The following is a 23290-nucleotide window of genomic DNA, read 5'->3' as shown; positions in this document are numbered from 1 at the left end:
GGATACAAATTCATGATTTGAGGCTATAAATTAACTCAGTAAACTGGTTTTGTTTCTTGCAGCATTAATTTGCACATGGACTGAAAATCATTGAATACAGAACAGCCAAACTATCAAACTGCAGCAGTATCATCGACAGCAAAGCATACTCTTCTAAATGCAAAAATTTATCTTATTATTAGTTGCATAAGGGTGATCTATGTTTACACAGCTCAGAGCTGGATTTAAAACCAATTTTAACAGCCAACTGTTTCAACTTGCACGTAAACAAACATACTGCATTTCTTCATTAGCTGGAATTTGCTGCAGTCTGTCAGCCATCTGTACTGTCTTGCATTCTGCTCTCTATTCAGAGCACCACTATCAAATGTTGGTGATATAGTATTGCTCTCTTTGGAGACATCACGACTACACTATAAATAGTTTAGAGACATAAAACACTATTTCTAACAGTTGTCTTAATATCTGCTTTCTCAGAATGCATTAGGTTGTTCTGTTTCTCATCCAATTTTGGTTCTCCGTAGCTTTTTGTGGATACGAGGAGATTTTATTTTGGCTCTCTCAGAGGTGCAGAGCAAAAACTGCAGCCCAAGCACAACTTTATTCAACTTCTGCACCCTCCAAATCCTGGATGCAGAGGCCAAATCCCAGAGCATAACCCTGCAAATATCTGCACTGCAGTCACAAGGGTGACTGCATAGTGCAGAACAGCCGGGCTGCTGTTAAACCGGCTGGTTTGGGCTCCAGCCGCAGTGTGGGAGCAGAGGGGTGCAGCCCAACTCACGCTCCCCAGATCACAGCCCAGCCAAACCCAGCCTGGAAACTAGTGCTGCGTTATTGCAGCTTCACACTGGAGCCCAGGAGCCCCTGGAGACTTGCAGAGCTTTGACTCACCCCAGCATCTCAAACACCTGCACAGCCCTCACTCGGGCACTACGGTTCTCAGCTTAAACTGACTTGTGCCACCTCTCTGCATCCTTTTCCTAGGGTCACAGTTGACGCAGTCATAGCCCAGGGCAGCCTTGCGGCCCCTTCAGTTTCACGTGCCAGAGGCCTCCCTGCCGGCAGCACTGACCACTGCACCCCAGAGACTGTCAGGGGTGTCCCAGAAGCCAGGGCTTGTACCGCATGGGTCCCCTCCAGCCTGCAGGCAGAGCCAGGGCTTTTGGGGCTGCTCTAAACCGCTCCAGCTCTTTCAAAGAAGGCAGAGGAGACTACAGCACAGCTGAGGATGTCACACAGGCAGTTCATCTACTGATTTGAGCAGTGTGCACTACTTTCAAACTTCAGAGGACAGGTGACAGCATCTTTAGAAGAACATAGCTCAAAAATCCAAGTACGTAATAAGGGCTTTTGTAGCTTGCCAAGTTATCTTTTGTTTTAGGAAGTGAGGAAAACTGGTAATGAGACAAGAAGACTCACAAACACCTTAAACTTTCTTTCTTCTAGGGACAGCAGAGCACTAGACTGTTACTTGTATAAGCAATACCATTTGATAAGTGATGCAACACAAACCACAAAAGTTACTTGATGTTGACATTGGTTGTCAAAACCAAAAACTGCCTATTTGAATATGCCTTTTCGGTTCATCCAGTGGATGAGGTTGTAACTTTGCAGGAAGGACTTGATGCTCTGCCCTCGAGTTGTCTCCCAGATTTACATCATACTTTTGATTTCAGAACTGCGGTGCTATAAACGTGCCTTCCTATAACAGAAAAAGTTTGAGGCCCTCCAGAAACAGAACAGAAATAGTGTGGCCAGCAGGACTAGAGAAGTGATTTCCCCCCTGTACTCAGTACTGGTGAGGCTGCACTTTGAATCCTGTGTTCGGTTTTGGGCCCCTCATCATAAGAAGGACATTGAAATACTAGAGAGAGTGCAGAGGAGGGCAACGAAGCTGGTGAGGGGTCTGGAGCACAAGTCTGACCAGGAGCAGCTGAGGCTGTTTAATCTGGAGAAAAGGAGGCTGAGGGGGGACCGTATCACTCTCTACAACTACCTGTTGGTTTCCCTCCCAGGTAACAAGAGGAAATGGTCCCAAGTTGCACCAGGGGAGGTTTAGATTGGTCATTAGGAAAAACTTCTTCATGGAAAGGGTTGTGAAGCACTGGAACAGACTGCCTGGGGAAGTGGTTGAGTCACCATCCCCGGAGGTGTTTAAAAGACATACAAATGAGGTTCTTAGGGACATGGTTTAGTGGCGGACTTGGCAGCGCTAGATTAACTGTTGGACTTGATGATCTTAAAGGTTTTTTCCAACCAAAACGATTCTATGACTCGTAGCATACTTGTGTAACACAACAGAGCTATTCCTGATCGGGGTGTCAGAATTCTGAACACTGATTTCGGATGTAAAATCACTTACCAAGAAGTGAAGGTGCCTTATTATTAGAGATTCATTTCCATTTCTTTTCTCAGTTTCTGTTTGAGGACAGTGTGGTGAAACACTGTCTAATTTTATTACCCTGTCAGTGATTTAGAAAGGTGAGCACGACTCGCTGACAATCAAACCATCAGAGCGAAAGTTTGCCATCCACTGCTCCCTGATAAAAACACATACTTGGTATGCAACTGAGAAGAAAAGTTCTACAGGTTTCTAAAGACATCCTTCTGGAGAAGTTGGGGGCTTTTTTTAGTAGCCATAACATCTAATAAATTTACCACTGGAAAACTTTTCCCAGCTTGTGGCTCCTTTTCTGGAAGAGCAGCAACAAAAATGCCTACACCCTTGTGTCCAGATCATTTTCAGCAGAATTTAGTGTTCATTAAACAAGCCAAGCTGCCGGCATGAAAGCAAGCTGCCAGAGAGGCTCCCAGCCACAGCTCGCTCCCACAGAGCTGCAGTACCGCTGTTACAACACAAGCAAAATTAACTCTGACATGCAAGCATTTAGGTGGACGGGATACAAAACAGTGCCTTCAATAGCTTCTTTTCCCCTGCTGTATCTACATTTACCAGGCAGTAGGTTCAAAGAGGAGGCAGGAGGATAGGAGAATACAGGTCTGTTCAGTTCTGCGGCTGAAAGAATGAAAAAGGGCAATACTATTGCCAAAATTTTCCAACTCTGTTTTGGCACATCATATCTCAAAACCAGCCTGGTCTAAAAATTTCAAGCATGTTTAACTCAAGAGCCCTTGACAACATCTAATGCACAGGCTATTTATCACAAACTGAGGTGCTTATTTTTGGACTTCACCTTGGAACAGGAAAGACTGACTTTTGTCAGCACCAGAAAAGCTTATAAATCCTGCCAAACATATCAATATTATGTATATCAAAGGTACCTTAAATATACTGCAGAGATACCCACAACTCTCTGCAAAGTTCATTCAGCATTGCAAAGAGATGTACAACCTTTGAACTCCACGTGAAATCAGCTCGTGTTGGTAGCCACCAAGACGGTCTCTACATGAATAACGACTGGTTTTAAAGCTTTTAAATAACTAATATGATTTCTAATGTACTTTAAGTGTTAAAAAAAATGTTCTATTTCTTTTTAATGTTTCTTCTTTGCTCATCCCACAGGTCTTACACACACAATGAGACTACTAACTGAATTAACCTTTTCAAGCTCCAACAGCTACAGAGAATTTTGGAAAGTTTGCAAACCTGCAAGAGACATCCTTTGTAGTGCCAGATTTTATGTATGAGAAGATAACAATTTTGCACTTTCTCACTTGCCCCAAACCTGTGTAATGCTGTTACACAGAAATTCAAATTAATAGGTATCATGGAAAATTACAGGTCCAATGGCAAGCTGCGTTCATAAAAGTCCTTTTATAGTGCCTTTGCCTTTTAACAATCTTACTCCACTGTGGCACACTTTCACTGCCTTCAACTAAACCGGTAAAGCACCTTTCCAGCTACACATGTCAGACGTATCGCTTTAGTGCTTAGAGCTGTTCAGATTTCTACCTGGTTTCAAAGCACCCAACACCAGCTGTGCCACCAGCACGGAAAGAATCGACAACCAGGACTCCTCACAGCTGGCGGTAGTGCTGACCCTGCTGTGTCACTCCCCAAAAGTCTTCAATAAAGCAGCCTCCCTAGTGAAAATCACAGGATGGCATCTGCACCAGCAGTGGGCCACCCACCTCCGTACTTTGGCTACTTGCTCTACACACACAATAGTCAGTCCCTTCTTCTATCCGCTCATATTTCAACCAAAACACTACCTGGTTTTGTTTTCCAAAGCTTTCTATGTAAGCTCAAACGTCAAAAATCCTTCTCTGAAAGTTTTGCCACTGTTACAATACCTACAAACAAGGAAGAAAAACCTGATAACAACACACACTTCACGTCAACTGCAAACCACACGAAATGTCAATGGGATTGTTTCCTTCCTGTGTGCCGCCAGCAAGCATCTCTGTATACTTAGCCAGTAAAGAGCCTAAGAAATAGTATTTTTTTGTTTGCATCTGTGCACTACCAAGACTAACATCTTACTGTAGACATCCCAAGCCACTGGGAGACAAAAATAAAAGACAACTTATTTTGAATCATTACAGACTGAAAATTCCACGAAAACGAGATTCTTCTATTCAACACCAGTGATCTGTATCAATCACCAGACTTGGGCTCCTTGGGATTTATTTGGTAACCTTCCACAGCACTAATTCAATGCCAACCAGATTTTCATACCACCATTTGCAGAAGGTACCCAAGCAGCCCCACAAAAGTGCTTCACCTGCCATGAAAAGCTACCAAGTGCACTTCCATTCCTTATTCTCTCCTGCAGGTGGAAACTATACAGGAAGTAAATATCAGCTACTCATCATGCAGCGAGCCTTGAAAACCAAAGTCAGCTTGTAGGAAAACACTGGTGATTTGCAGACAGACAACTCTTCAAACCCCAGTGATTTCATCATGCCAAAGCCAGCCCCACAAGTAACGTGGTTTAGCAGAACAGCAGCATTGCTGCTCTCACAAAGCATAGAAAAGGTTCCTTGTAGCTGTCTTGCAGATTTTTCAAAGAAAAGTAAAACCTGGGGCTAGATGCTGTTTCCCCAAAAAACTGATTGTGAGCCCTTTAATTCAAACCCAAAGTAGACAATCCAGGCATTAGTAGAAAACAAATAAGTGAAAACCAAAGGCCTTATTTGTGGATCAAGCCGACTTAACACATCAAGAGTAATTAAGGTAAAAAAATTAGCTTTGGGTTTAAAGGTTCACATATACGACTCTGAGAAAGAACAGAAATAATGGGAACTTCTTCAGACAAGCAAAGATCCTTAAAAAGAACTGCAGACAGTGTACATGATTCTAGATGACTAATACTGTAACTCAGAAGAAACACTCAAATAAAAATGATTCTCATGAATCACAACAGTCTTTTCCAGGAAACATTTTAATGATGACAAAGTCACATCTGTGTCACCTCTAAACAGCTCTGTCTCCTTTCAGTTTTTTGTTTACCCTTGCAGAAGAACACAACATTGCAGACATCAGGTTTTCTAATTTTCTGAAGAGCAGAGGCTCTGTTTTTAGTGAACTAATTTCAGTAGCAGATCTGTCACACAGACTCTGCATCTATTACTCCTCAAAAGAGAACAGAGGACAGTGAGAAGGGCATAGAATTAAAATTATTCTTATAAATTTAAAGCAAAACTGTCAGCATAAATCAATATGCCTTAATTTTATATGACCAGAGAGTAATTTATGCTAGAAAATGGCACATAACTAGAGAAACAGCAGAACAAACCCTAAAAATCAAATTATCATTCGAAGCATCCAGATCAAGGGCTCTGATTTTCAATGTATGGATATAATTCAACTGCAGAGTAGCTTTTCAGCACATTTTCTCCTTTGCGAACTTTGGAATATAAAGAAAATAAGAACAAAGAGGAGCGGACGGCTAATTTTAGTGCTTTTGGGCTAAAACAAAATAACAAAAAAGAACCACTGAACCATGAAGCAGTTTTTTCCAGGTTGCTATTTCAGTTACAGCCCTCCTCTCCACAAGCCGGTGCTGGAAAGAAGATGCCAGCTTCTACCCCATCGGAGTGACACAAGCACCTCACTGTACCCAGTGGGGCACACTGAGATCTCTGAACTGCTTACATAATGCTTCTATACATTTTGCTGCACCCAAATCGTGTATTACAGTCAACAAGAAAAAAATGCATGATTTCTTTAATTTCCTTCTCTCTCATTTGTTGTCTTCCTAGTAAGAAGCTTCACTTCTGCAAACCAAACCTGATTTGAGCCTTGCCCAGTGCATTTTAACAAATAACCTGAAAACTCATCCTTCTTGCAGCTTGTTATATTACAGTACTGAAGCTTCCTAAATCTGAATTTTGAGCAGGTATGGAAACAGTTTTGAGGACAGAAATGAGATCTTAAGATCACAGGATAACTCATATTCAGTAGGACCTCAGGTGGTTTCTAGTCTAATGCCCTTCTCACAGCCAAGTCAGCTATGAGATCTGATGACATTGCTTGGGCTTTATCCAGAGGAATCTGGTACAACCTCTCTGAGCAGCTTGTTCCACTCCTTGATTGTCCTCATGGTGAAAAAGGATTTCCTTAGATTAAGTCTGAACCTTGCATTTTAATTTGTGTCCATTGTTTTCCATCCTCCTGTGCAACTCCATCTTCCTGATGAACTTCCTTGTAGGTATTGGCAGGCTGCTACTAGGTGCCCTTGAAACCTTCTCTTCTCCATGCTGAATAAGCCTAAAAAGATCTTACTTGTAAGATTTTAATCTATTGGTTTCAGTTAACAGTAAACAAAGTACGGAGACCACCTCAAAAAAACCTCAAAACTCTTAAAACAACTACATGGTTTTCAAATAAACTCTAATCATCTCAGGTGAGGCGACTTTTAAACTCTTATTTTCCAAGGTCAGTTTTCTTTTGTGTAAGTATTTACTCAGAACAACCCAGCTTATGTTTCCAACATCATCAATATTATTCAAGGGTAGAACAAGTCTCCTAAAATTTAAGGATGAATGGGTTGGGTCTGGTCACTGTTTCAGAATAAAGTCAATTCAGAACAGAGGGCACACATGGATGTTTCTCTCCTGAGTGGTTAATTACTTTAACAAATCTGGGCAACGAAACAGAAAGCTGAAACAGAAAATGTTATGCTGCCTTCATACACAGCAGCCACAGCAACATTAACATATACTGGGTTAGGTTCATAATATTGCTGTTGAAGTTCACTCTTCTCTAAGGAGCTATGTGCTATTACTCTGCAACCTTCACAAGAATAAATTATGCTTTCCCAGCATTAAAGACCCATTAACATGACATAGGTCATGGGAAATTCCAACTTCAAATACTTACTGAATCCAATAGATCAGAGACCAAATCAGTATTAGAATGAAGAAGAAGGTTACATTAACTAAAATAAAGCTCTTTGAAATGATGAAGTAATTTTTCAGCAACTATGATAATACATATTTCAGTGGCTTAGACATCAGTGAAAGAGTCATTTAGACACAATTTCACTTTTAGTCGTTTACTGGAACGCATAACCCTCTGGCCTAATTCCAGATTTCTCAAATTCAATTAAAAAAAAAAAAGTCATGTTAGCTTGAGCAGCCACTAATAACCTTCACCACACCACATGAACTGTAAGCTGCAACAAGACACACAGAGCAATACATCAGAATATTTTAAAACCGTCTTCATTTTTTTGTGCTCTTCAATTACATAAAAAAAGACTTGACAACAAACATTTATTTCTCTCACCATTTCATTCACCACATTATTAGCCAATTTCATTCACTTGTCCCTAAGAGACAAAGTCAGTATGCTTATTCTTGCTCATAAGTAAATGTTTAATTCCTTAAAAACGTTTAATTCCTTAAAAACATTTGCATTTGTTTCACTTAATCATCTTCAGCTTTACCTTACTTCTCAAATCAATAGGCCTAATCAAGCATACTCTGCACAGCTGAATGTAAAATTGGATGTTTTCAAATGACAACTACAATATTTTTATCCATAAACACTTTAAGAACTCAGTTGAAGCCACAATAGTGTTGCGAAGCTAGCTTAAAAACAAGAGGGCTTTTTTAATAGACAACATAGGGCTGCAAACTTTCTATTTCACTTTGGCATTAAAACCTGAAGTTTGAGGTTTTCAAGATTTTTTTTAAAACAATGTTTCAAGAAATATTAAAAAAAAAAAAAATCACAAGATTTGCAAGAAAAGCTTGCCTTAGCACATGTACACTGCCTCTCATAGATGATCACTACTCTAACTGCCTTAAATGAATCTCAGATGTATCTCTCGTGTTATCAACGACAGCCATCAGGAACTGAGCGACCATATGGCCTCACACTAGGTATTGTGGAGCTCCACTGACTCACAAGCACCTCTCTGCATCAGCACCGGACTTGACCAAACACTTCTGCTGCATTTCAGGTCTCCGGTCAAGAGTTCTGTAGAGCTGTGTTGTCTACAAACAAACGTCAAAGGATTCTATACAGGAGATTTACTATGAAGAGTTATACTACACATAGGAACATTTGCTGGCTTTTTCCTCATCCCTTTTATTCTACTCTGTCCATCAGGGACCTAAGCATTGCTGCTGTTAAACCATGTGGGTTTTACCCCTCTTTCTTTTGTCAGCTCTTTTCTTAAGATACACTTTGAACTGTGCTGCTGCTCCAAGACGGCGCACCTGCAAGGCTTGTTTGAGAAGCCTGCCCACCAGGATGGGACTCAGGGCAGACAGCAGGTGCACAATGCTTCCCGATTTTAGCATGGCAAGGAGACAAGAGCAGCAGTATGAACAATGGATTCTTCGCAACTTCTAGATGGGAAGATGCAGTTGGGCTTGCTGCATAATCAGCTAATAGAATAAATTTGTACAGTCATCTAAAACCACTGGTGCATTCCTTCTGCTCTCCCAGGATCACGCAGTTTGCCTTGCTGTGACTGGCAATGTGCTGGTCTTCAGTTCTTCACTCATCTCCATCCAGTAAAGCCAGGCTTGACATGCATTACAAAGACAGAAAGACAGGAGAGAAACATTTGGGATTTTTTCTACACGTAGCAGAGCTTATGCTTTGAGAAAGAGGTGCAAAGTGCAACTATTGACCACTAAGTCTTTTATTCATTTCTGCAACTCCGGTAGCAGAATCTGCCTGGGAGGAGTAAGGGAAATGTGCTGCTGCATTGCCAGAGAAAGGAAAAGATTATTTAAACATCAGGCAGGTCAGCTCTAAAATTCAGCTGAAAAGTTTGACACTGATCCAGGGGAAATAAAGCGCTACTGCATCTCACCTTGAGGTATTGCCCTTGGCTGAAGAAATGGTGACTAAAAAGCCATGCCTTCAGGTTTCTGCAGTACAGAAGTTTCTTCTCTTCAAAAGCAGGAGGATGTATAGTATATAGGAAAAAAGTGTCCTTGAGATAGTGACTGGCAGGCCTGATGCTATCGCCCAGAAGGTCCAAACAGACTGCAGACCTTACAGAATTTTCAAAAGCCAAGGACACCTGCTTATAGCCATTGGAACACTCCTTTTCCCAAAGTCTGGAGAAGGTCTTTTCTCTGAGAAATAATGCGCTGAAGTATCCCAAGATTGATGATCAAACATACATTTTTAAAAAGGTAGCAAAGCTGTCTGCAGACAGTCTCTCACAGGTGCAGGTCCAGCACTGTGACAAATGTGAACAGTGTGACCAGCTTGTTCAGGTGTGTGGCGCTGGCTGCCCAGCAGCCACACCAGATGGCTCGCAGTAGGTCTACGCAACAACAACTCTCTTGGGCAAGACGGCAAGAAAAAGAAACAGAGGAAAATACACAGAAGCAAAATATCTCACAAAGAAGCTTCAGCTAAGGCATTTGTAATGATTACAAGCTGGCATGAGAGATCTCTGTTAAATAAACTACAAGTGAAAGCAAATTACCTGAACTGCTGGGAGATGCAACTCAGACAAATATAATAACCATGGCTTTTCTAATATCAGTTCTCTAAAATCAAAGTATTCTTCTTCAGTTATGCCTAGGTATATCTAAATTACACGTAACAACACAAGCACAACACCTGTATTTTTACTAATTCTGACATCTGTGTCTTACCATGAATTGAATTAAAAACTACTACGTGAATGACATTAAAATAGCCTCACTGAAGAGGAAATCAAGAATTCAAATTCATTTTGTTAGCTCAAACATAAAACTAACTTATCTTCACCATTCCAAGTGTTTTAATGCTGCTTTTAATGAATTTTCTTCCTGAATATATGCCAACATATAGTATTGAATACAAAAGAAAATACGAAAGGTAGATGGAATCCATTATTTTGTATATAATACACTTCTTTCAACAAATGTGTAAGCATACAGAACAAGTACATCACAATTAATCCCATTTATCAAACATGAATAAGAGGATTTCAGAATTTGGTCCTGATTTCTGAAATTATCAAAGTTGACTGCTTAGTCCCGTAATAACAAAAGAAGAGAAAGCAAAATGTTTCTCTTTCAGTCCCAGGACCCAGAGAAAGCACATGCAGTCTCACTGAATGGGAAGAGATGGTTCTGAAGCATGTTATCTGTTGCCAAAAAGATAAGAAGCAGCAGCATAATTTGAAATCCCTGTAGTAACACAGGTATCTAAAAGAAGCTGTCAGCAAATAAAGTGTGAGGTGGAGAGTACAGGCAAAAAAAGGTTGAAAGAGCAACCTGGAATGTATGTTTAATTTCAGCAGTGGTACGTCAGTAGTCCCTCACGTATTTAGCATTACTAAATTTGAAGTCCTCAGACAAAATGACTTTACTAGAATGCTCTCTGGCATGGCATGCTGAGCACGAACTCAACACAAGTGAATAATTGCTCTTTTCTCACTGGCTTTCTGCCAATCTGACTGCTAACAGAGACCTCACACACAAAACCAGCCATCCTTGAAAACCCTGCATACCGTGAGTCCTGGTGCACTCCTGACTCATTTGGCTACAAGACTTTGTAGATGTCTCCATGTACCACGCCAAAAAGCAAAACAGGACGCTCTACCATCCTCATTTGTTGAGGGGGTGGGGGTAGGACACGTTATCTCTCAAACATGAAAGACACTAAATTCACATCATATCCTATTTCATATTTCTGAACAGCTTCTCAACTAAGCTAACACAATTGAATCTTAAGATTATTAAATAGCATCACCATAATTCACAAATGCCACCTTAATCTTTTTAAATAAAAAGACACAAGCATTTTGCTTTTCATGCCCCTCCAAGCAGTCTGTATCTCAGACTTGCTGTGGCAAGGGAAAACAGAGACAGCAAATTAATCCTCTAAGACTTAATGCAAACTGCTGAACCAAACGAGAGCCTTCTATTACTTTGTTCCAAGTATTCCCTCATTTTCTGAAGCTGCAAATCTCAACATTATGTTCTGTTCAGGAGATTTCAGTCTAACATCTAAACTGAACACAAAACCAAACCAAACAAACAAAATAAAATGAAACAAATTTTTACTCCTGACCATGTAAACACAGTTCTATAAGTGTCTACATTTTTCTTAGCCTCAATTCTGGGTAATGGAGGTCCCAGATACAAATACTGAGTAGAATCAGCAGTATCAGAGAGGAAAAAGTCTTAGAAATATGCAATGAAACTTAAAAAGTGATTGTCATCACAGACTTCCATTTACTCATTTGTTTAAGGTTACTTCTATTTCCACATGATATAATAACCATGAAATAATATTTTGTATTCTTTTAAAACAGAATTAAGAATCAAACCACAGCAGGTGCCATGAAACAGCAAAAGATTGTGAATTTTTATTTTCTGAAGACTGGCAACATCCCCTCCCACCACAACCTGTGACTTGCATTCCCAATGAAAACATTACATTCACTGCAAAGCAAAAAAAACCTCAAGATAAGATCACTGATAATACAACTTACGCTCTCAAATACCCATATCAGTGTTGGGAATAACAATTGTTTTAATAAATGTTCTCCTTGTCCAACAATTCACTCAAAACCATGAAATAAAGGGTAGGATCAAATAAAGGCTTCAGACCTGAATCAGTTCTTCACATCAGTACTTGAGAGACTTAAGGTGAAAAGATTGCCTTTTGCCAACTTCTCTCCACATCCCTTATATCATGTACTGTATCAAGCAAGGCGGTGTTGGAGCAACCAACACCACACTGCATGAAACCTGTGTGTTTGTCCAAGCTGCCAACAGCCAACGTGAGAAGTTACTGTAATGCTTTCCAGACCTCAATTCAGGAACACTTGAACCACTTCTACGTTTGCACTGGCCACAAAGCACATTCACTTGCTTTAGCTGTATGCTAAACTGCAAAGTGGACCATATTTTTAGGAAGCTGAATTCTAAGAGCTTTTATTTATATATATATACATGTATATATATGACAAGCACATAAGATGGAGAATCAAGATGACAGCTCTTTTCTCCAGCAAACACATTAATTTCACTGGTATTTCTCATCCACTCGGTTTTCAAGGTTTCCTGACGGCATGAATGCAACTACAGCACATTGCTCCCCAGTCTGATGTGTTGAACTCACCGCTGCAGGTACCACAGCTGAGCCCTCGGGAGGGGCCAAGGGCAGGACTTGGGCTCACATAACGCCACAAACGTCGCTTGAGCTCAGCCGGATCGCGTGCAGACAGGTGGAAACTTGTGCTCGCGCGGTATCACGGCAGCCTCAATGATCCAATTCGCTGAGCCAACTGGAAAGATGTCAGTGGCAGGCACTGGAGGAGAAGAGCCATCTCCCTATGTGGTTCTCATGGTAAGGAAGAAATACATTTAAACCACGTTTTTGTAGTGTTCCCAATAATTAAAAGCCTTGCAATGCTTTCCATCTCACTTCCTGTTCTTATTTCCTCACAAAGTTCTGAAAAATTCTTGTAACTGTGCTCCCAAAAGTCACAACATTTTTTTGATAATTGTAAACCAATGACTGTCTAAATTTTTATATATACACAGCTATTTGCTCTAAAAGTTGGTGCTCTTTTTTTCATTTTAATTGCATTACCACAGTGAATCTTTAGGAAAATCAGGATGCTTTCATTTTTGTTTTGTAGTGGTTAAATCCTAAAAAAGAAGCAATAACAGATCAAGAAGTCAAAGGGAAAAGATAATCAATGCACCGTTTGCAATTTCTGGAATTTACTTTTGCGACTTCAAGTCATAAAACTCTTTCCCAAAACTACCAAAGAAAAAGGGGTTCCCTCCATCCAGACATTAAAAAGGGGACCAAACAGAAAAGACATAAGAAGGGAATAAGATTCAAGAATTAAAAAATCATATCCCATGCTTGCACCTGTACAGAAAACAACTTACAAATACAAAGTGCAACATCTTGTCATATACAAAAAGCAACAGAATTGCATATTTATATGCACCTGCAATGTATCTTTCATAGAGCACTTAATCAAATGTTGGACACCATAATATCTCTGTCTAGATCAAAGTGGCTGAAATCTGTTAGATGAAGTTTGTTAGACGGCTTTCATCCCTTCCCTCCCCATACACTCTTGTGAGTTCCAGCAGAGCCTGGTCTTTTTCTTCTTTTTTTTTTTTTAAACTTTTTCTTTCTACAGAAATAAGCTAAAGTGTCAGGTCTTCAAAACTTTGAATGGGTTTCAACTGCCAGTGGAGGCTGCAGGTAAACCTCAGCAACTTAGAAAAGCTGGACAGAAAGGATTTCCACTGAAAAGTGATCACCAATAGCAAAACTGGCTATTTAATGCTTGCTAATTTAACACTTAAGAGTAAAAACATTGTCAAACAATGTTCTGGAAAAGCAAACACACTGTAGGAACCCCATACTGGCTACATAAGCACTTGTTACCGAGGAAGGGATTGTTCACATCAGCTCCACACCTGGGAAGAGAAGGATGAGTGGAAAAATGGGAGCCCAAGTGGTAAAATATAGGAAGTGGCATTTTTGGAACCAAACCTCTAAGGGACTATCAATTTTTTTTTCTCTCTCTGATAATGAAATAATTTTAAAAAATTGTAAGGTTTATATTTGCTTTTTCTATTATTAAAAAAAAAACCTGCAAGGCATCAACAGGAGCACAGGTCTCAGTGATCTTTCCTAGTACCTGATTACATATGATATTCTTTGAATTTATAGAGACCTCAGCAATCAGCTGCCAGGAGACTAAGAATAAAACCTTTGGCAGGTTTTGAAACAGGAGACAGTTTAATAATTTGGTCCTCACAGGATTAGATGCATCATTTTTACTTTTGCTTCTCCTTCCTCTTCCTCCTTTCACAAACAATTTCTGTTGGTTGAATGCTGGCACTGGAGCAAAGGCACAGACTATGCTGGACCACATAAAAAAAACACATACAGAGTTGAGAGGCGGCTTCTTCCTTTGATAACTTCAGTTTAAACTAGAGGCACAAGCAGCCAACAGGCAAAGGAGATGAGCCACCAAGTGGGAGGACAAACAGGTACCTGTCATTTAGCAGACAACCCAGTAAACCAGGCTTTGAAACTTGCTGCGTGCCATGGCACAGCAGCAGCTTTAAGCATCACAGCAGAAACACAGGTTTCTCTCTTTTCTGAATCTTTTGTTAAACAGTGGCTTTAGAGTAACTTACAGCATAAGCACAAAGGCCAGAAAGACTGGCAGGGTTCACAGCTTCAATGACTCATTGATAAATGAAAGCTGGAAACATCAGACAAATGAAAACAAACACCATCATCGGCGTTAAAGCACAAGCCAAGTTCAAACGAAATCCAAAAATCCTTAAATTAAAAGCCGGGAGAAGCAGCCTGTGTGCTGGCCAGAACAGCACTTGATGCCTCAGTGAGTTACGGCCCTACAGTGACAAATGAGTTTGAAAGGACTAATGGAACAACTCAATAAACAGGTAGAGTTGGAAACACTAAGATCTCTCCCATTTCATTCATCTGTAGTACACTACCCAGCAGCCCAGCATATTTTCCAGCTACGTAATGCATGCTCCCTATTAAGGAATAACTTTTTGGAAGTAACATTCTTAAGAAGAAGAGACAGAAAAACAATGAACTAATGAAATCATTTCTACTAATACAAAAAAGTAAACAATTAAAGGGAGTGTTCCATCAAACTCCTCTGAGGGTAACCTGAATGATATATTTCTCCTTGAGTTTCTTCCTTAAGATTCCACTGTTATATAATAGAACTTGTCAATAAGATTCCTCAACACAAAAGAAAAAGGAAACATAAGGTCAAGGAACTTCTGGTGTAAATGTTACTTAAGTTCTGAATTCAGCCAGGTAAAAAACAATCTAACTCTAAATCACCATTTTTGCATTATTTTTCCATCCGTATGGAGGTATGAGATTTATTTGCAGAGGATGCTGTAAACTGATAGCTTTGTTCCAGTTCACTACAGTTTCTTATTGATTTTCTCTCGTTTTAGCCTGCATTGATTTGTTAATCCCTTCTCTGTAACAGTTCTAATGACAAATTGAGAATGAAAAACAGCATGCTTTAGGGCCTTTTCCACCAACCTCTTGCTTCAAACCATATTTTCACTTGGATTTGGAACAGGGCCATGCACATACCCTGGTGTAGACCTGATTCACCTCAAACTAGGATGGGTACCTTTTACATTGAAACCTTTCTGTTTAGGCTCCTCATGGATGAACAAGACAACTGAGACAACATCAGTGAGGCAGAACTGGATTTCTGCACTAAGTTGTCACCTTCCAAGGCTGCTGGTCACGGGGGCTTTGTCTTAACACAAAGTACATTTTTAAAGCAAATTTTAAGTGCTCCCCATGGTTGGTTAGCAGACATTAACTGCATCATGCATGTGAATGGCACCAGTGAAGGTTCATGGCATTTGTTGGTGCAAAGAAATACTTCAGAGGAGCAATAAGCTGGATCACAAGCTTGAGTGAGTCACAGTCATGGTGCACTGTTGTTAGAACAATCCATGCAGGATGGGACCCAGTCAGTATTTTTAATTTAAGAAATAAAGTATGAGCACAAGCAGGTCACAGAGTTAAAACAAGATAATTTAGATTAGTCATTTGGATATTAATAGATAGGCTGATTAAATACAGCCGCCAATTTGGTCTCATTGTTAGGGCCACATTACTGACAGCTCATGCGTGTATGCACAAGCCATGGCTACTGCTGCAAGTAGTTTGAGTCTCTCTCCATTTCCCCAATACCTCCAAATGAGGTATTCATTTGGAATTGTAACTGCGGCATGCTATCAAATGGAAAACAGATGTATGAACTATGAATATTAAGGCTTCACCCGCACTCACATTTATACCACCTCGGTCACAACATACTGTGTGGGTCTCCAACTCCTGACTTCATCCCATGTCAATCCTCTCCTACTTCACCAAAACTGTAGGCAAATCAACCCTTCATGGGCTCCCACACAGGTTACAAAGCAGCCTGACCCCTGGCTGCCAGCTCAATGCTACACTACAACCCCTGCAGAGCAATTCTCATCATTTTAAACCAACTCTCACCTGAAAAAGTGAAAACTGGAAAACCTCTAGTTTGTATTCATGCAGCATATGCTCTCTGGCACGCAAAGGCAGTGCGAGAGTTCTCCTTTGCCATTCACTTGGTGTGAATTTGATTTCCCAGCTCCCTTTCTGCAATACCAGCTGTAGAAACTGGTATGGGTGATAGGAAGCACAGTTCTGGGAACAAATATCATCTCCTCTTTGCTTTCCAAAAATTACACACCTAGAGCTGGTGATCTAGGCTCTGCTTCTAACCACAAGGAGTAGAAGAAAGCAAAGCTCCTCATCCTCTTCACCCAGTGTTAAATAGCTAAGCTTCACCAAATTGTTTACAATAAAATTGCAACTAGGTTATGGTTTTCATGGGGCAGACTAATAACTTCCAGAGTAACCTCTGCTGCCTAACACACTGGTATTCCTAACTTCCAGAAAAGGCTTTGCTGTGAGTGTTAAATATCTCTCTAGCCAGGCCATAAGATACTCTTTACAAACCACAGCCATGTCTTAATGGGATTTTAAAAGCACAGAATAAATGGGATGATAAAACATTACATTTGAATTTCAGCAGTTTGTTATTGCTCTCGATTTCCTGCAAGGAGACCGACAGGGAGAACCAAGTGACCTAAGAAGTAAATCCCATTTTCTCATTTCCTGTGATATAACTGTAAACTCCTCTCAGTCTTGCAGCATTGCCAAGATTAGTGTTATTCTCCTACACAGGGCGTGCAGATCACACAAACACACCTCACCTAACACTGTGTTTGTATTTTGTATGCGACTGCAGTTTCATTCTTTTGATACATCCTGTTTGGGTTTCTTTCCCCCTAATGATAAATTCAAGAATTTGGTCTCTATTTTCATCCTTAGCTGAAACATCTCATTTGCACAGTGAGTTGTATTCAGAATCTACTTCTCCATGATCTTTATTTTCCTTTATTGTCACTCTATATTAATTGATAAGCCAAGAACTTGATTTCCACTCTTGCCAGAATATTAAAGGGACCAACTCTGCATTATCATTTTTATCATTGCATCTCTAGAACAGCATAACAAAACCAACCTGCACCAATCAAGGAAAATTCAACAATGCCATTTCTCAAAGGACACCAATCAAGACCAACTTTGTAAAATACACCAATTCATGACAAAGAATAAAACATATTGTGCTACTTGCTTACCAAGTGAGAAATTGCACATCACTTCAACTTAAGAATGAGGATAATTTAATTAATTGGTCCCGAAGGTCCTCACAAGGTCCTCAGGAAAAGACAAGCCAGGCTCTCTCTCTCTTCCTATGGGGGTCTCTCCTTATGAAGAATCACTAGATGAACAGATCTAACAGCATTAAACAAACATCCAGGAAAAGCAACACACACTAACTGAAAAATAACACAAGTACTAGTCTGACCTGTCTGGAGAGTGCAGATATCAACAAACTTGCCCTTCTAGTGATATCACGAGAGAGAAAGTTCAGTGAGTAAAGGGCTGGAGTAGAGTATGTAATACCTAGGTTCTCTTCTCAGCTTTCCAGCTGACTTTTTGTCACACCTGAAATCATGTAATTTCTCTATTTCCACTGCTATCCCTTGCTTGTTCTCATTATGAGGTGTAAGTATTGCAAAGTAAGATGTACCTTTTACTCTGAATTTTGCCAGGACCCACAGCTGTTTCTGGGGCACAATCAGGAGTGCCCCAGAGTGTCAGGAGTGTCAGCAAGCTGGCAAATCAAAGAACAAGGAACAGAGTTTACTGAAATTTTGTTTTTTCACAGAACCACTTCTATTGAATGTATCCTTGGATTATCTAAAAGTTATTGAGCTTGGAAAACTAGAGAGACTTCTTTGTATACACCTCCACCCCTATCACCTTAAGTGTTTTTTTTTTAAGCAACGTATTGGATCAGTTACTACACATACGTTCTCAAATTCTGAGCAGTAAAATCCAGTTAGGGAAGTGCGGTTTGTTATTTCTGTCCCACAAAAATACAAACCTCTTGCCTTGACCATTCAAAATAAAGAACTTAGCCACAAATATTTACAGTACCCAGTCAAACAACTAAGTACACAGAAGCCATGCACACAGCACAGAGATTATGTATATGCAACCCTACCAGGTTATTTCTTTTAATACTCTTTAAAGTTTCAACTACAGCTTTACTTACGAAGAGGTCTCTGACAATTTCCCCTGAGAAGGCAAAAAATACAAAACCAGCTGTCATTTTTGGTAAACCAAAAGATTCTGTTTTCAATATTACCGCATCTGTATGTTAAGGTAATAATTATGCTTATACACTAACCTAACAGTAATATAAGAATCAATCAATTAATTATCATCATAGCAGGTATCTTAGAATTATCTTATAGGTATATACTTAATATTTTGCAACAAATGGTGAAAAAAGGAAAAAAACAAGAACATATTGGAAAAAGTAGCTATCTTTCAAATACTTAAACATGACACATTACTGCAACTGAAACAAGCGGCAACAAACTTGACTGCAAAGGGTCACAAGAATGTGTGTATTAATGATGGCATTCCCTGAAGAAAAGAATCACACACAGGTTGTATGTATACCAACCTGTATTGCAAGGGATGAACGTACACACTGGAATTATGGGCCACAGTAGGATCGGGATAAACACAGCAGATACCGGCTGCCTCAAGTCCATGGGTTATTTTCATTCCCTGACACAACTTGCCCCCACATCCACCATCAACATTTAAGTTGTGTGATAGTAAAACTGAGAAGGGAATTAAGCCCAAGAAAACACATATGCAACAGTGACAGTATAACACAGACATTTTTTTAATTTCCTAACTGAAATTTCAAATCTTCCTCCACAGAAAACTCTAATCTAGCGTAGTTTGCTTTAATTAGAGGAAGGATATGATGAAAACATGGCTCCATGTGAACAGTGCTGCATATCCAAAATGACTATAGCCCTTCCTTCCATCCAGGTAAGCAAGGAATGTTCAGCACCACACAAGGACTTCTCATTTGTTTACTGCTGCAGCAAATCTTTGCTGCAACGTGAATGACATGCTGAACATAGCACAAACAGAAAAACGATAGCTATTAAACCAAAAATAAGAAACAGACTGGAAAAGCATTTTGACAAGGAGGAAACATTAAACCAAGTCTTTGTAGCATTTGCTAAATACAGACGCTCATCATATTTCAGGCCATTTGTATTTAATTGTCCTTTCATCTGAAGAGCGGTGGATGTGAATGCACATCAGGCAGCAGATGAGTCAGATGTGCTGAAGAGGTCCAATCAAGGACGTCCCACAGCACAGGAGCACTGCATGCATAATGTCTTGCACAACTGACTTCGGCTACAGCCCGAAGTTTCTTTTCAGTGCCTCATCCTATTCCATGGTGGTTATGCACCACAGCACAGAGAGAAAATAACAAATAGACCTGCAGTCACATAATTCAAAAAGTTTAAACACATGAGACTCCAGGAAACCTGATGTCCACACATTCTTTTTAAAGCTGCCAGAAGGACATATTCAGATTCAGAATTATCTAAAACTCAGGCTTTTGTTCTTCTGTTATTTCAGTTGAAAGAAAAAAAAACGTGCTCATATTTCTCAAGGTCAATGCTTCCTAATGAATTTATCAGATCAAACTCACAATGGAGTAGGTCACTCACAACACTGCAAAAATCAGGTTTTGGAGTGCTAGACAGACACAGACATTCTAGCAATTTCAGCACAAAGAACAGAGGATCCTTGGTGGAGAAAGCAGGTAAGCCATGGGCATGGGGACAAGGAGCAGCACAGGAGGTTAAATCCACTGAGCTGCCCTTGAGGTAAACTGCTTTGCCTTTTATACTGCTCTCTAATCCTTGGATTAGTTTGCCCATTTTGGTTTTAACAATATTAACTGAAGTGCAGAGGCAACCAGCAGACCACAACTTTGCCAAAAATTCAGTGGAATCATTAAAAGTGATTTATAAAAGTAGACCGTAAATAAAAATCATTAGTTGTAACCCTCAACTGCTAAACTAGCTCTCTGCATTAAACACACAAATTGGAATTGTTAATTCAAGGTACACGTGGAAAAGAACTCATCTTCTCTGTATTTCTTTTAATTCAGTTCTTAAATCAGACCTTGTCTCCACACAACAACAAATGGAGAAAAGGACAGCTTGTGTGTAGACAAAAACCAGCTCACACTCTACACAGCCTACATACTGCAATTTAATGCATTTTTGAGTATAAATTCTAGCTCTGGCATTATTTCGTAATCTTGAAGTGAAGCAGTTTAGGCTCTTATTATCTACTTTTTCCTTCCTTTTCTCATCAACACAGCTCCTCTTAGGGTACAAATGATGCTAGCTCTTGATCACACTCTTCTTAAATCATCTTCACGCTGTTAGTTCTGCAAAGAGTGACGCCTGCTCCAGAATGCTACCATTGCTAATCACTCAGATCAGGTCTCTCACAGGTCTATAAGAAGGAACAGTGCTGAGGGCAGCAGAATGAAGATGAGATTGTTTTTCTTGTCCTTTCCAAGGAATATATCTGAATGCATCCCTTTCCTTCACCTTCATGGATCACTCGTACTGCAAGCGTAAGTTCTCCTGTGCAAAAGCTATGGCTGCTTTAGCTTTGTATTGTATAAAAAACTACAGAACTACATATTCGAGGCATTGCCCAAAGCACAAACGAAAAGCAGCATTTGACAGATTCAACAATGGCGCTCTCTATACATATCTAGTGACAAAAACAGGGACACGCATCTCAAAACAGGTAAGAAAGCTGTTTGAGATTCAGTGGATTAAGTACTGACTAAACAAATTATTCAATACTGCAGCATCCTGGGCGCCGAAGCTCCGCTTCACATCTCCTCACAGAACACTGATGATGGGAACAGGCAGTGGTTGACCCTTCTAACCAAAATCTCACCACGGCAGACTACCAGGAGGTGGAGATGCAGCATGTACGCTGCAGCTGAGGCTGTCAACCTGTACTTACCCCTTGCATTTTGACTGCCAGCTACCCCGCAGGGAGATACAAACCTTTCAACTGGTTATCTGCCCAGACGGGATCTGCACATTGCCTGCCATAAGGTCAATTGCCATATGCTGCCTCTCAGCCACTAAGAAGCCGAGAAAATAGTTTGTAGGCAGTACAGGTTGCATTTTGGGTCAGACTACAGCAAACTTAAGTCTTCTTTTTGATCACCTTTATGCTTGAGGACAAATCCTTTTCCATCAAATTCGCTATATGAAAAGAAAGCCTCCAATGTTACTCAAAGATGTCATAAGGCACAGAAATATTCTATGGCTGTGGCATTATTATTTGTCAGCTAGAGAAAGGCCGTTGGTTAAACTGTCACAGAGGGCTTCCCACCTCATCTGCTAGGCTGTACTGCAGGTGCAGCTATCTCCTGCACACACTGATATCCGAGAGAACTTTGCATCTTCTGCTAATGGTAACTCTGGTTCCACCAAGTAAAAAAAAAAAAAATCAGTTCCTGAATGCAAAAGCCTTTTAAGACATTTGAAATAATTTAATCATATTAACTTCTGAGCTTACAGGAAGAGCAGCAAGGGCTTGTGCTGTCGCATTTGAAAAGGTTCTATTAGGAAATTGTTCTGATTATTTTAATACACACACACACAAAAAAACACCCTAGGAAAAATGTGGTTATTTTCTTCTTTACCTGAGATGCTCCGTTTAGGCAAGGCACTGAAACAGGGATGTTACACAACAGCTCCAAGCGTTGTTCAGACGCTCTACACGCCTCCTGGCCATCAGGAACCATTGCATGCCTTCCAAGTTGGCCATAGTCTGCTCTCCCCCAGGTGAATACCTTGCCAGTTTCTAAACACAAAACACATTTCACAATTACTTATTCATTGGGTTCCCGAAACATCTGGATACCAATCCAAAACTAGAACAACACTTTTAAATGTATCTTGTTTAAAGCTTCAAAAACCTAGTGAAAACTTACTTCCAGAAGCAGAAAAAAACCCCACATTAAAATGAGCTAAAGATGTATTATGATGTACTTCTATGTAATTGCCCAAACTTCATGAACTTGCTTTCTAGCAGAATAACATCTCTACAGTGGCCCGAGCTACAAATAAAACCATCTCAGTAAAGCTGCATAACCCAGACTTTCCACATACAATATATACATTGGGGCTACACAAAGGATGTATTTTTAACTTAACAGAAGCACACACAAAACAGCTTATTCTGAAACATTAAAGGTTCTTCTCTATTCCCAGTCTTTGCCATGGAGACATCCACCACATGTCCTGTATATAAGATACAGTTTAAGTTTTCTGATAAAAGTTGCCTTCTGTTACAGCTTCTGTTAGCAGAATAACAGCCCTCAGGACAGCTACCAGATAGTCAGCAATGCCACCTCAGGTGTCACTGAGCATTGGAAGTGCACAAGTTTGTTTTTATAGGAATCGCGCATTGGCCAAGGAAAGATAACTTTAAATGAAATCAGCACTATATGGATCACCCTTCGCTCCATGTATTATACCAGGTTCACTGCTGCAGGACTGACACACAGAAGTTTATTCTCCAGTATGAATAACATCCAACAAGAACAAAAAAAACACCACTACCACTAAACACAATCATACTAAGTAACAGCTTTATTCTCCTAATGAAGATCTCTGCAGGTAAGTCATGAAAAGCTGTCCCTTCTGGGCTTCCAATTAAAAAAAGTTACATAGTCATAGTATCAATATAAAAAGTATGTTCTCAGCTTGGTTTTGACTAGAAGCAGCAACCTGCATTCCAGCGCAGAAGGAAGCCTGCAATGACCTCGAGTCACACGCACACTTCAGCCAAGCCTGAAACTCCTCTCCAGAACTGAACTCAAGA

General features: G+C 40.1%; 1 protein-coding gene across 1 annotated transcript in view; it reads right to left on the bottom strand.

The window, feature by feature from the left end:
- Positions 1 to 23290, bottom strand: part of SERGEF (secretion regulating guanine nucleotide exchange factor) — a 155641-nt gene that overhangs the window by 98427 nt on the left and 33924 nt on the right. The window contains 1 exon segment of the mRNA XM_082059054.1: positions 22107 to 22267. Coding sequence (XP_081915180.1) covers positions 22107 to 22267 — 161 coding nt within the window.

Source organism: Streptopelia decaocto, assembly GCF_964273445.1.
Source record: "Streptopelia decaocto genome assembly, chromosome: 7".
NCBI classification, from domain to species: Eukaryota; Metazoa; Chordata; class Aves; order Columbiformes; family Columbidae; genus Streptopelia; species Streptopelia decaocto.
Note: the sequence above shows the minus strand (reverse complement) of the source record. Positions and strands in the feature narration are given on the sequence as shown.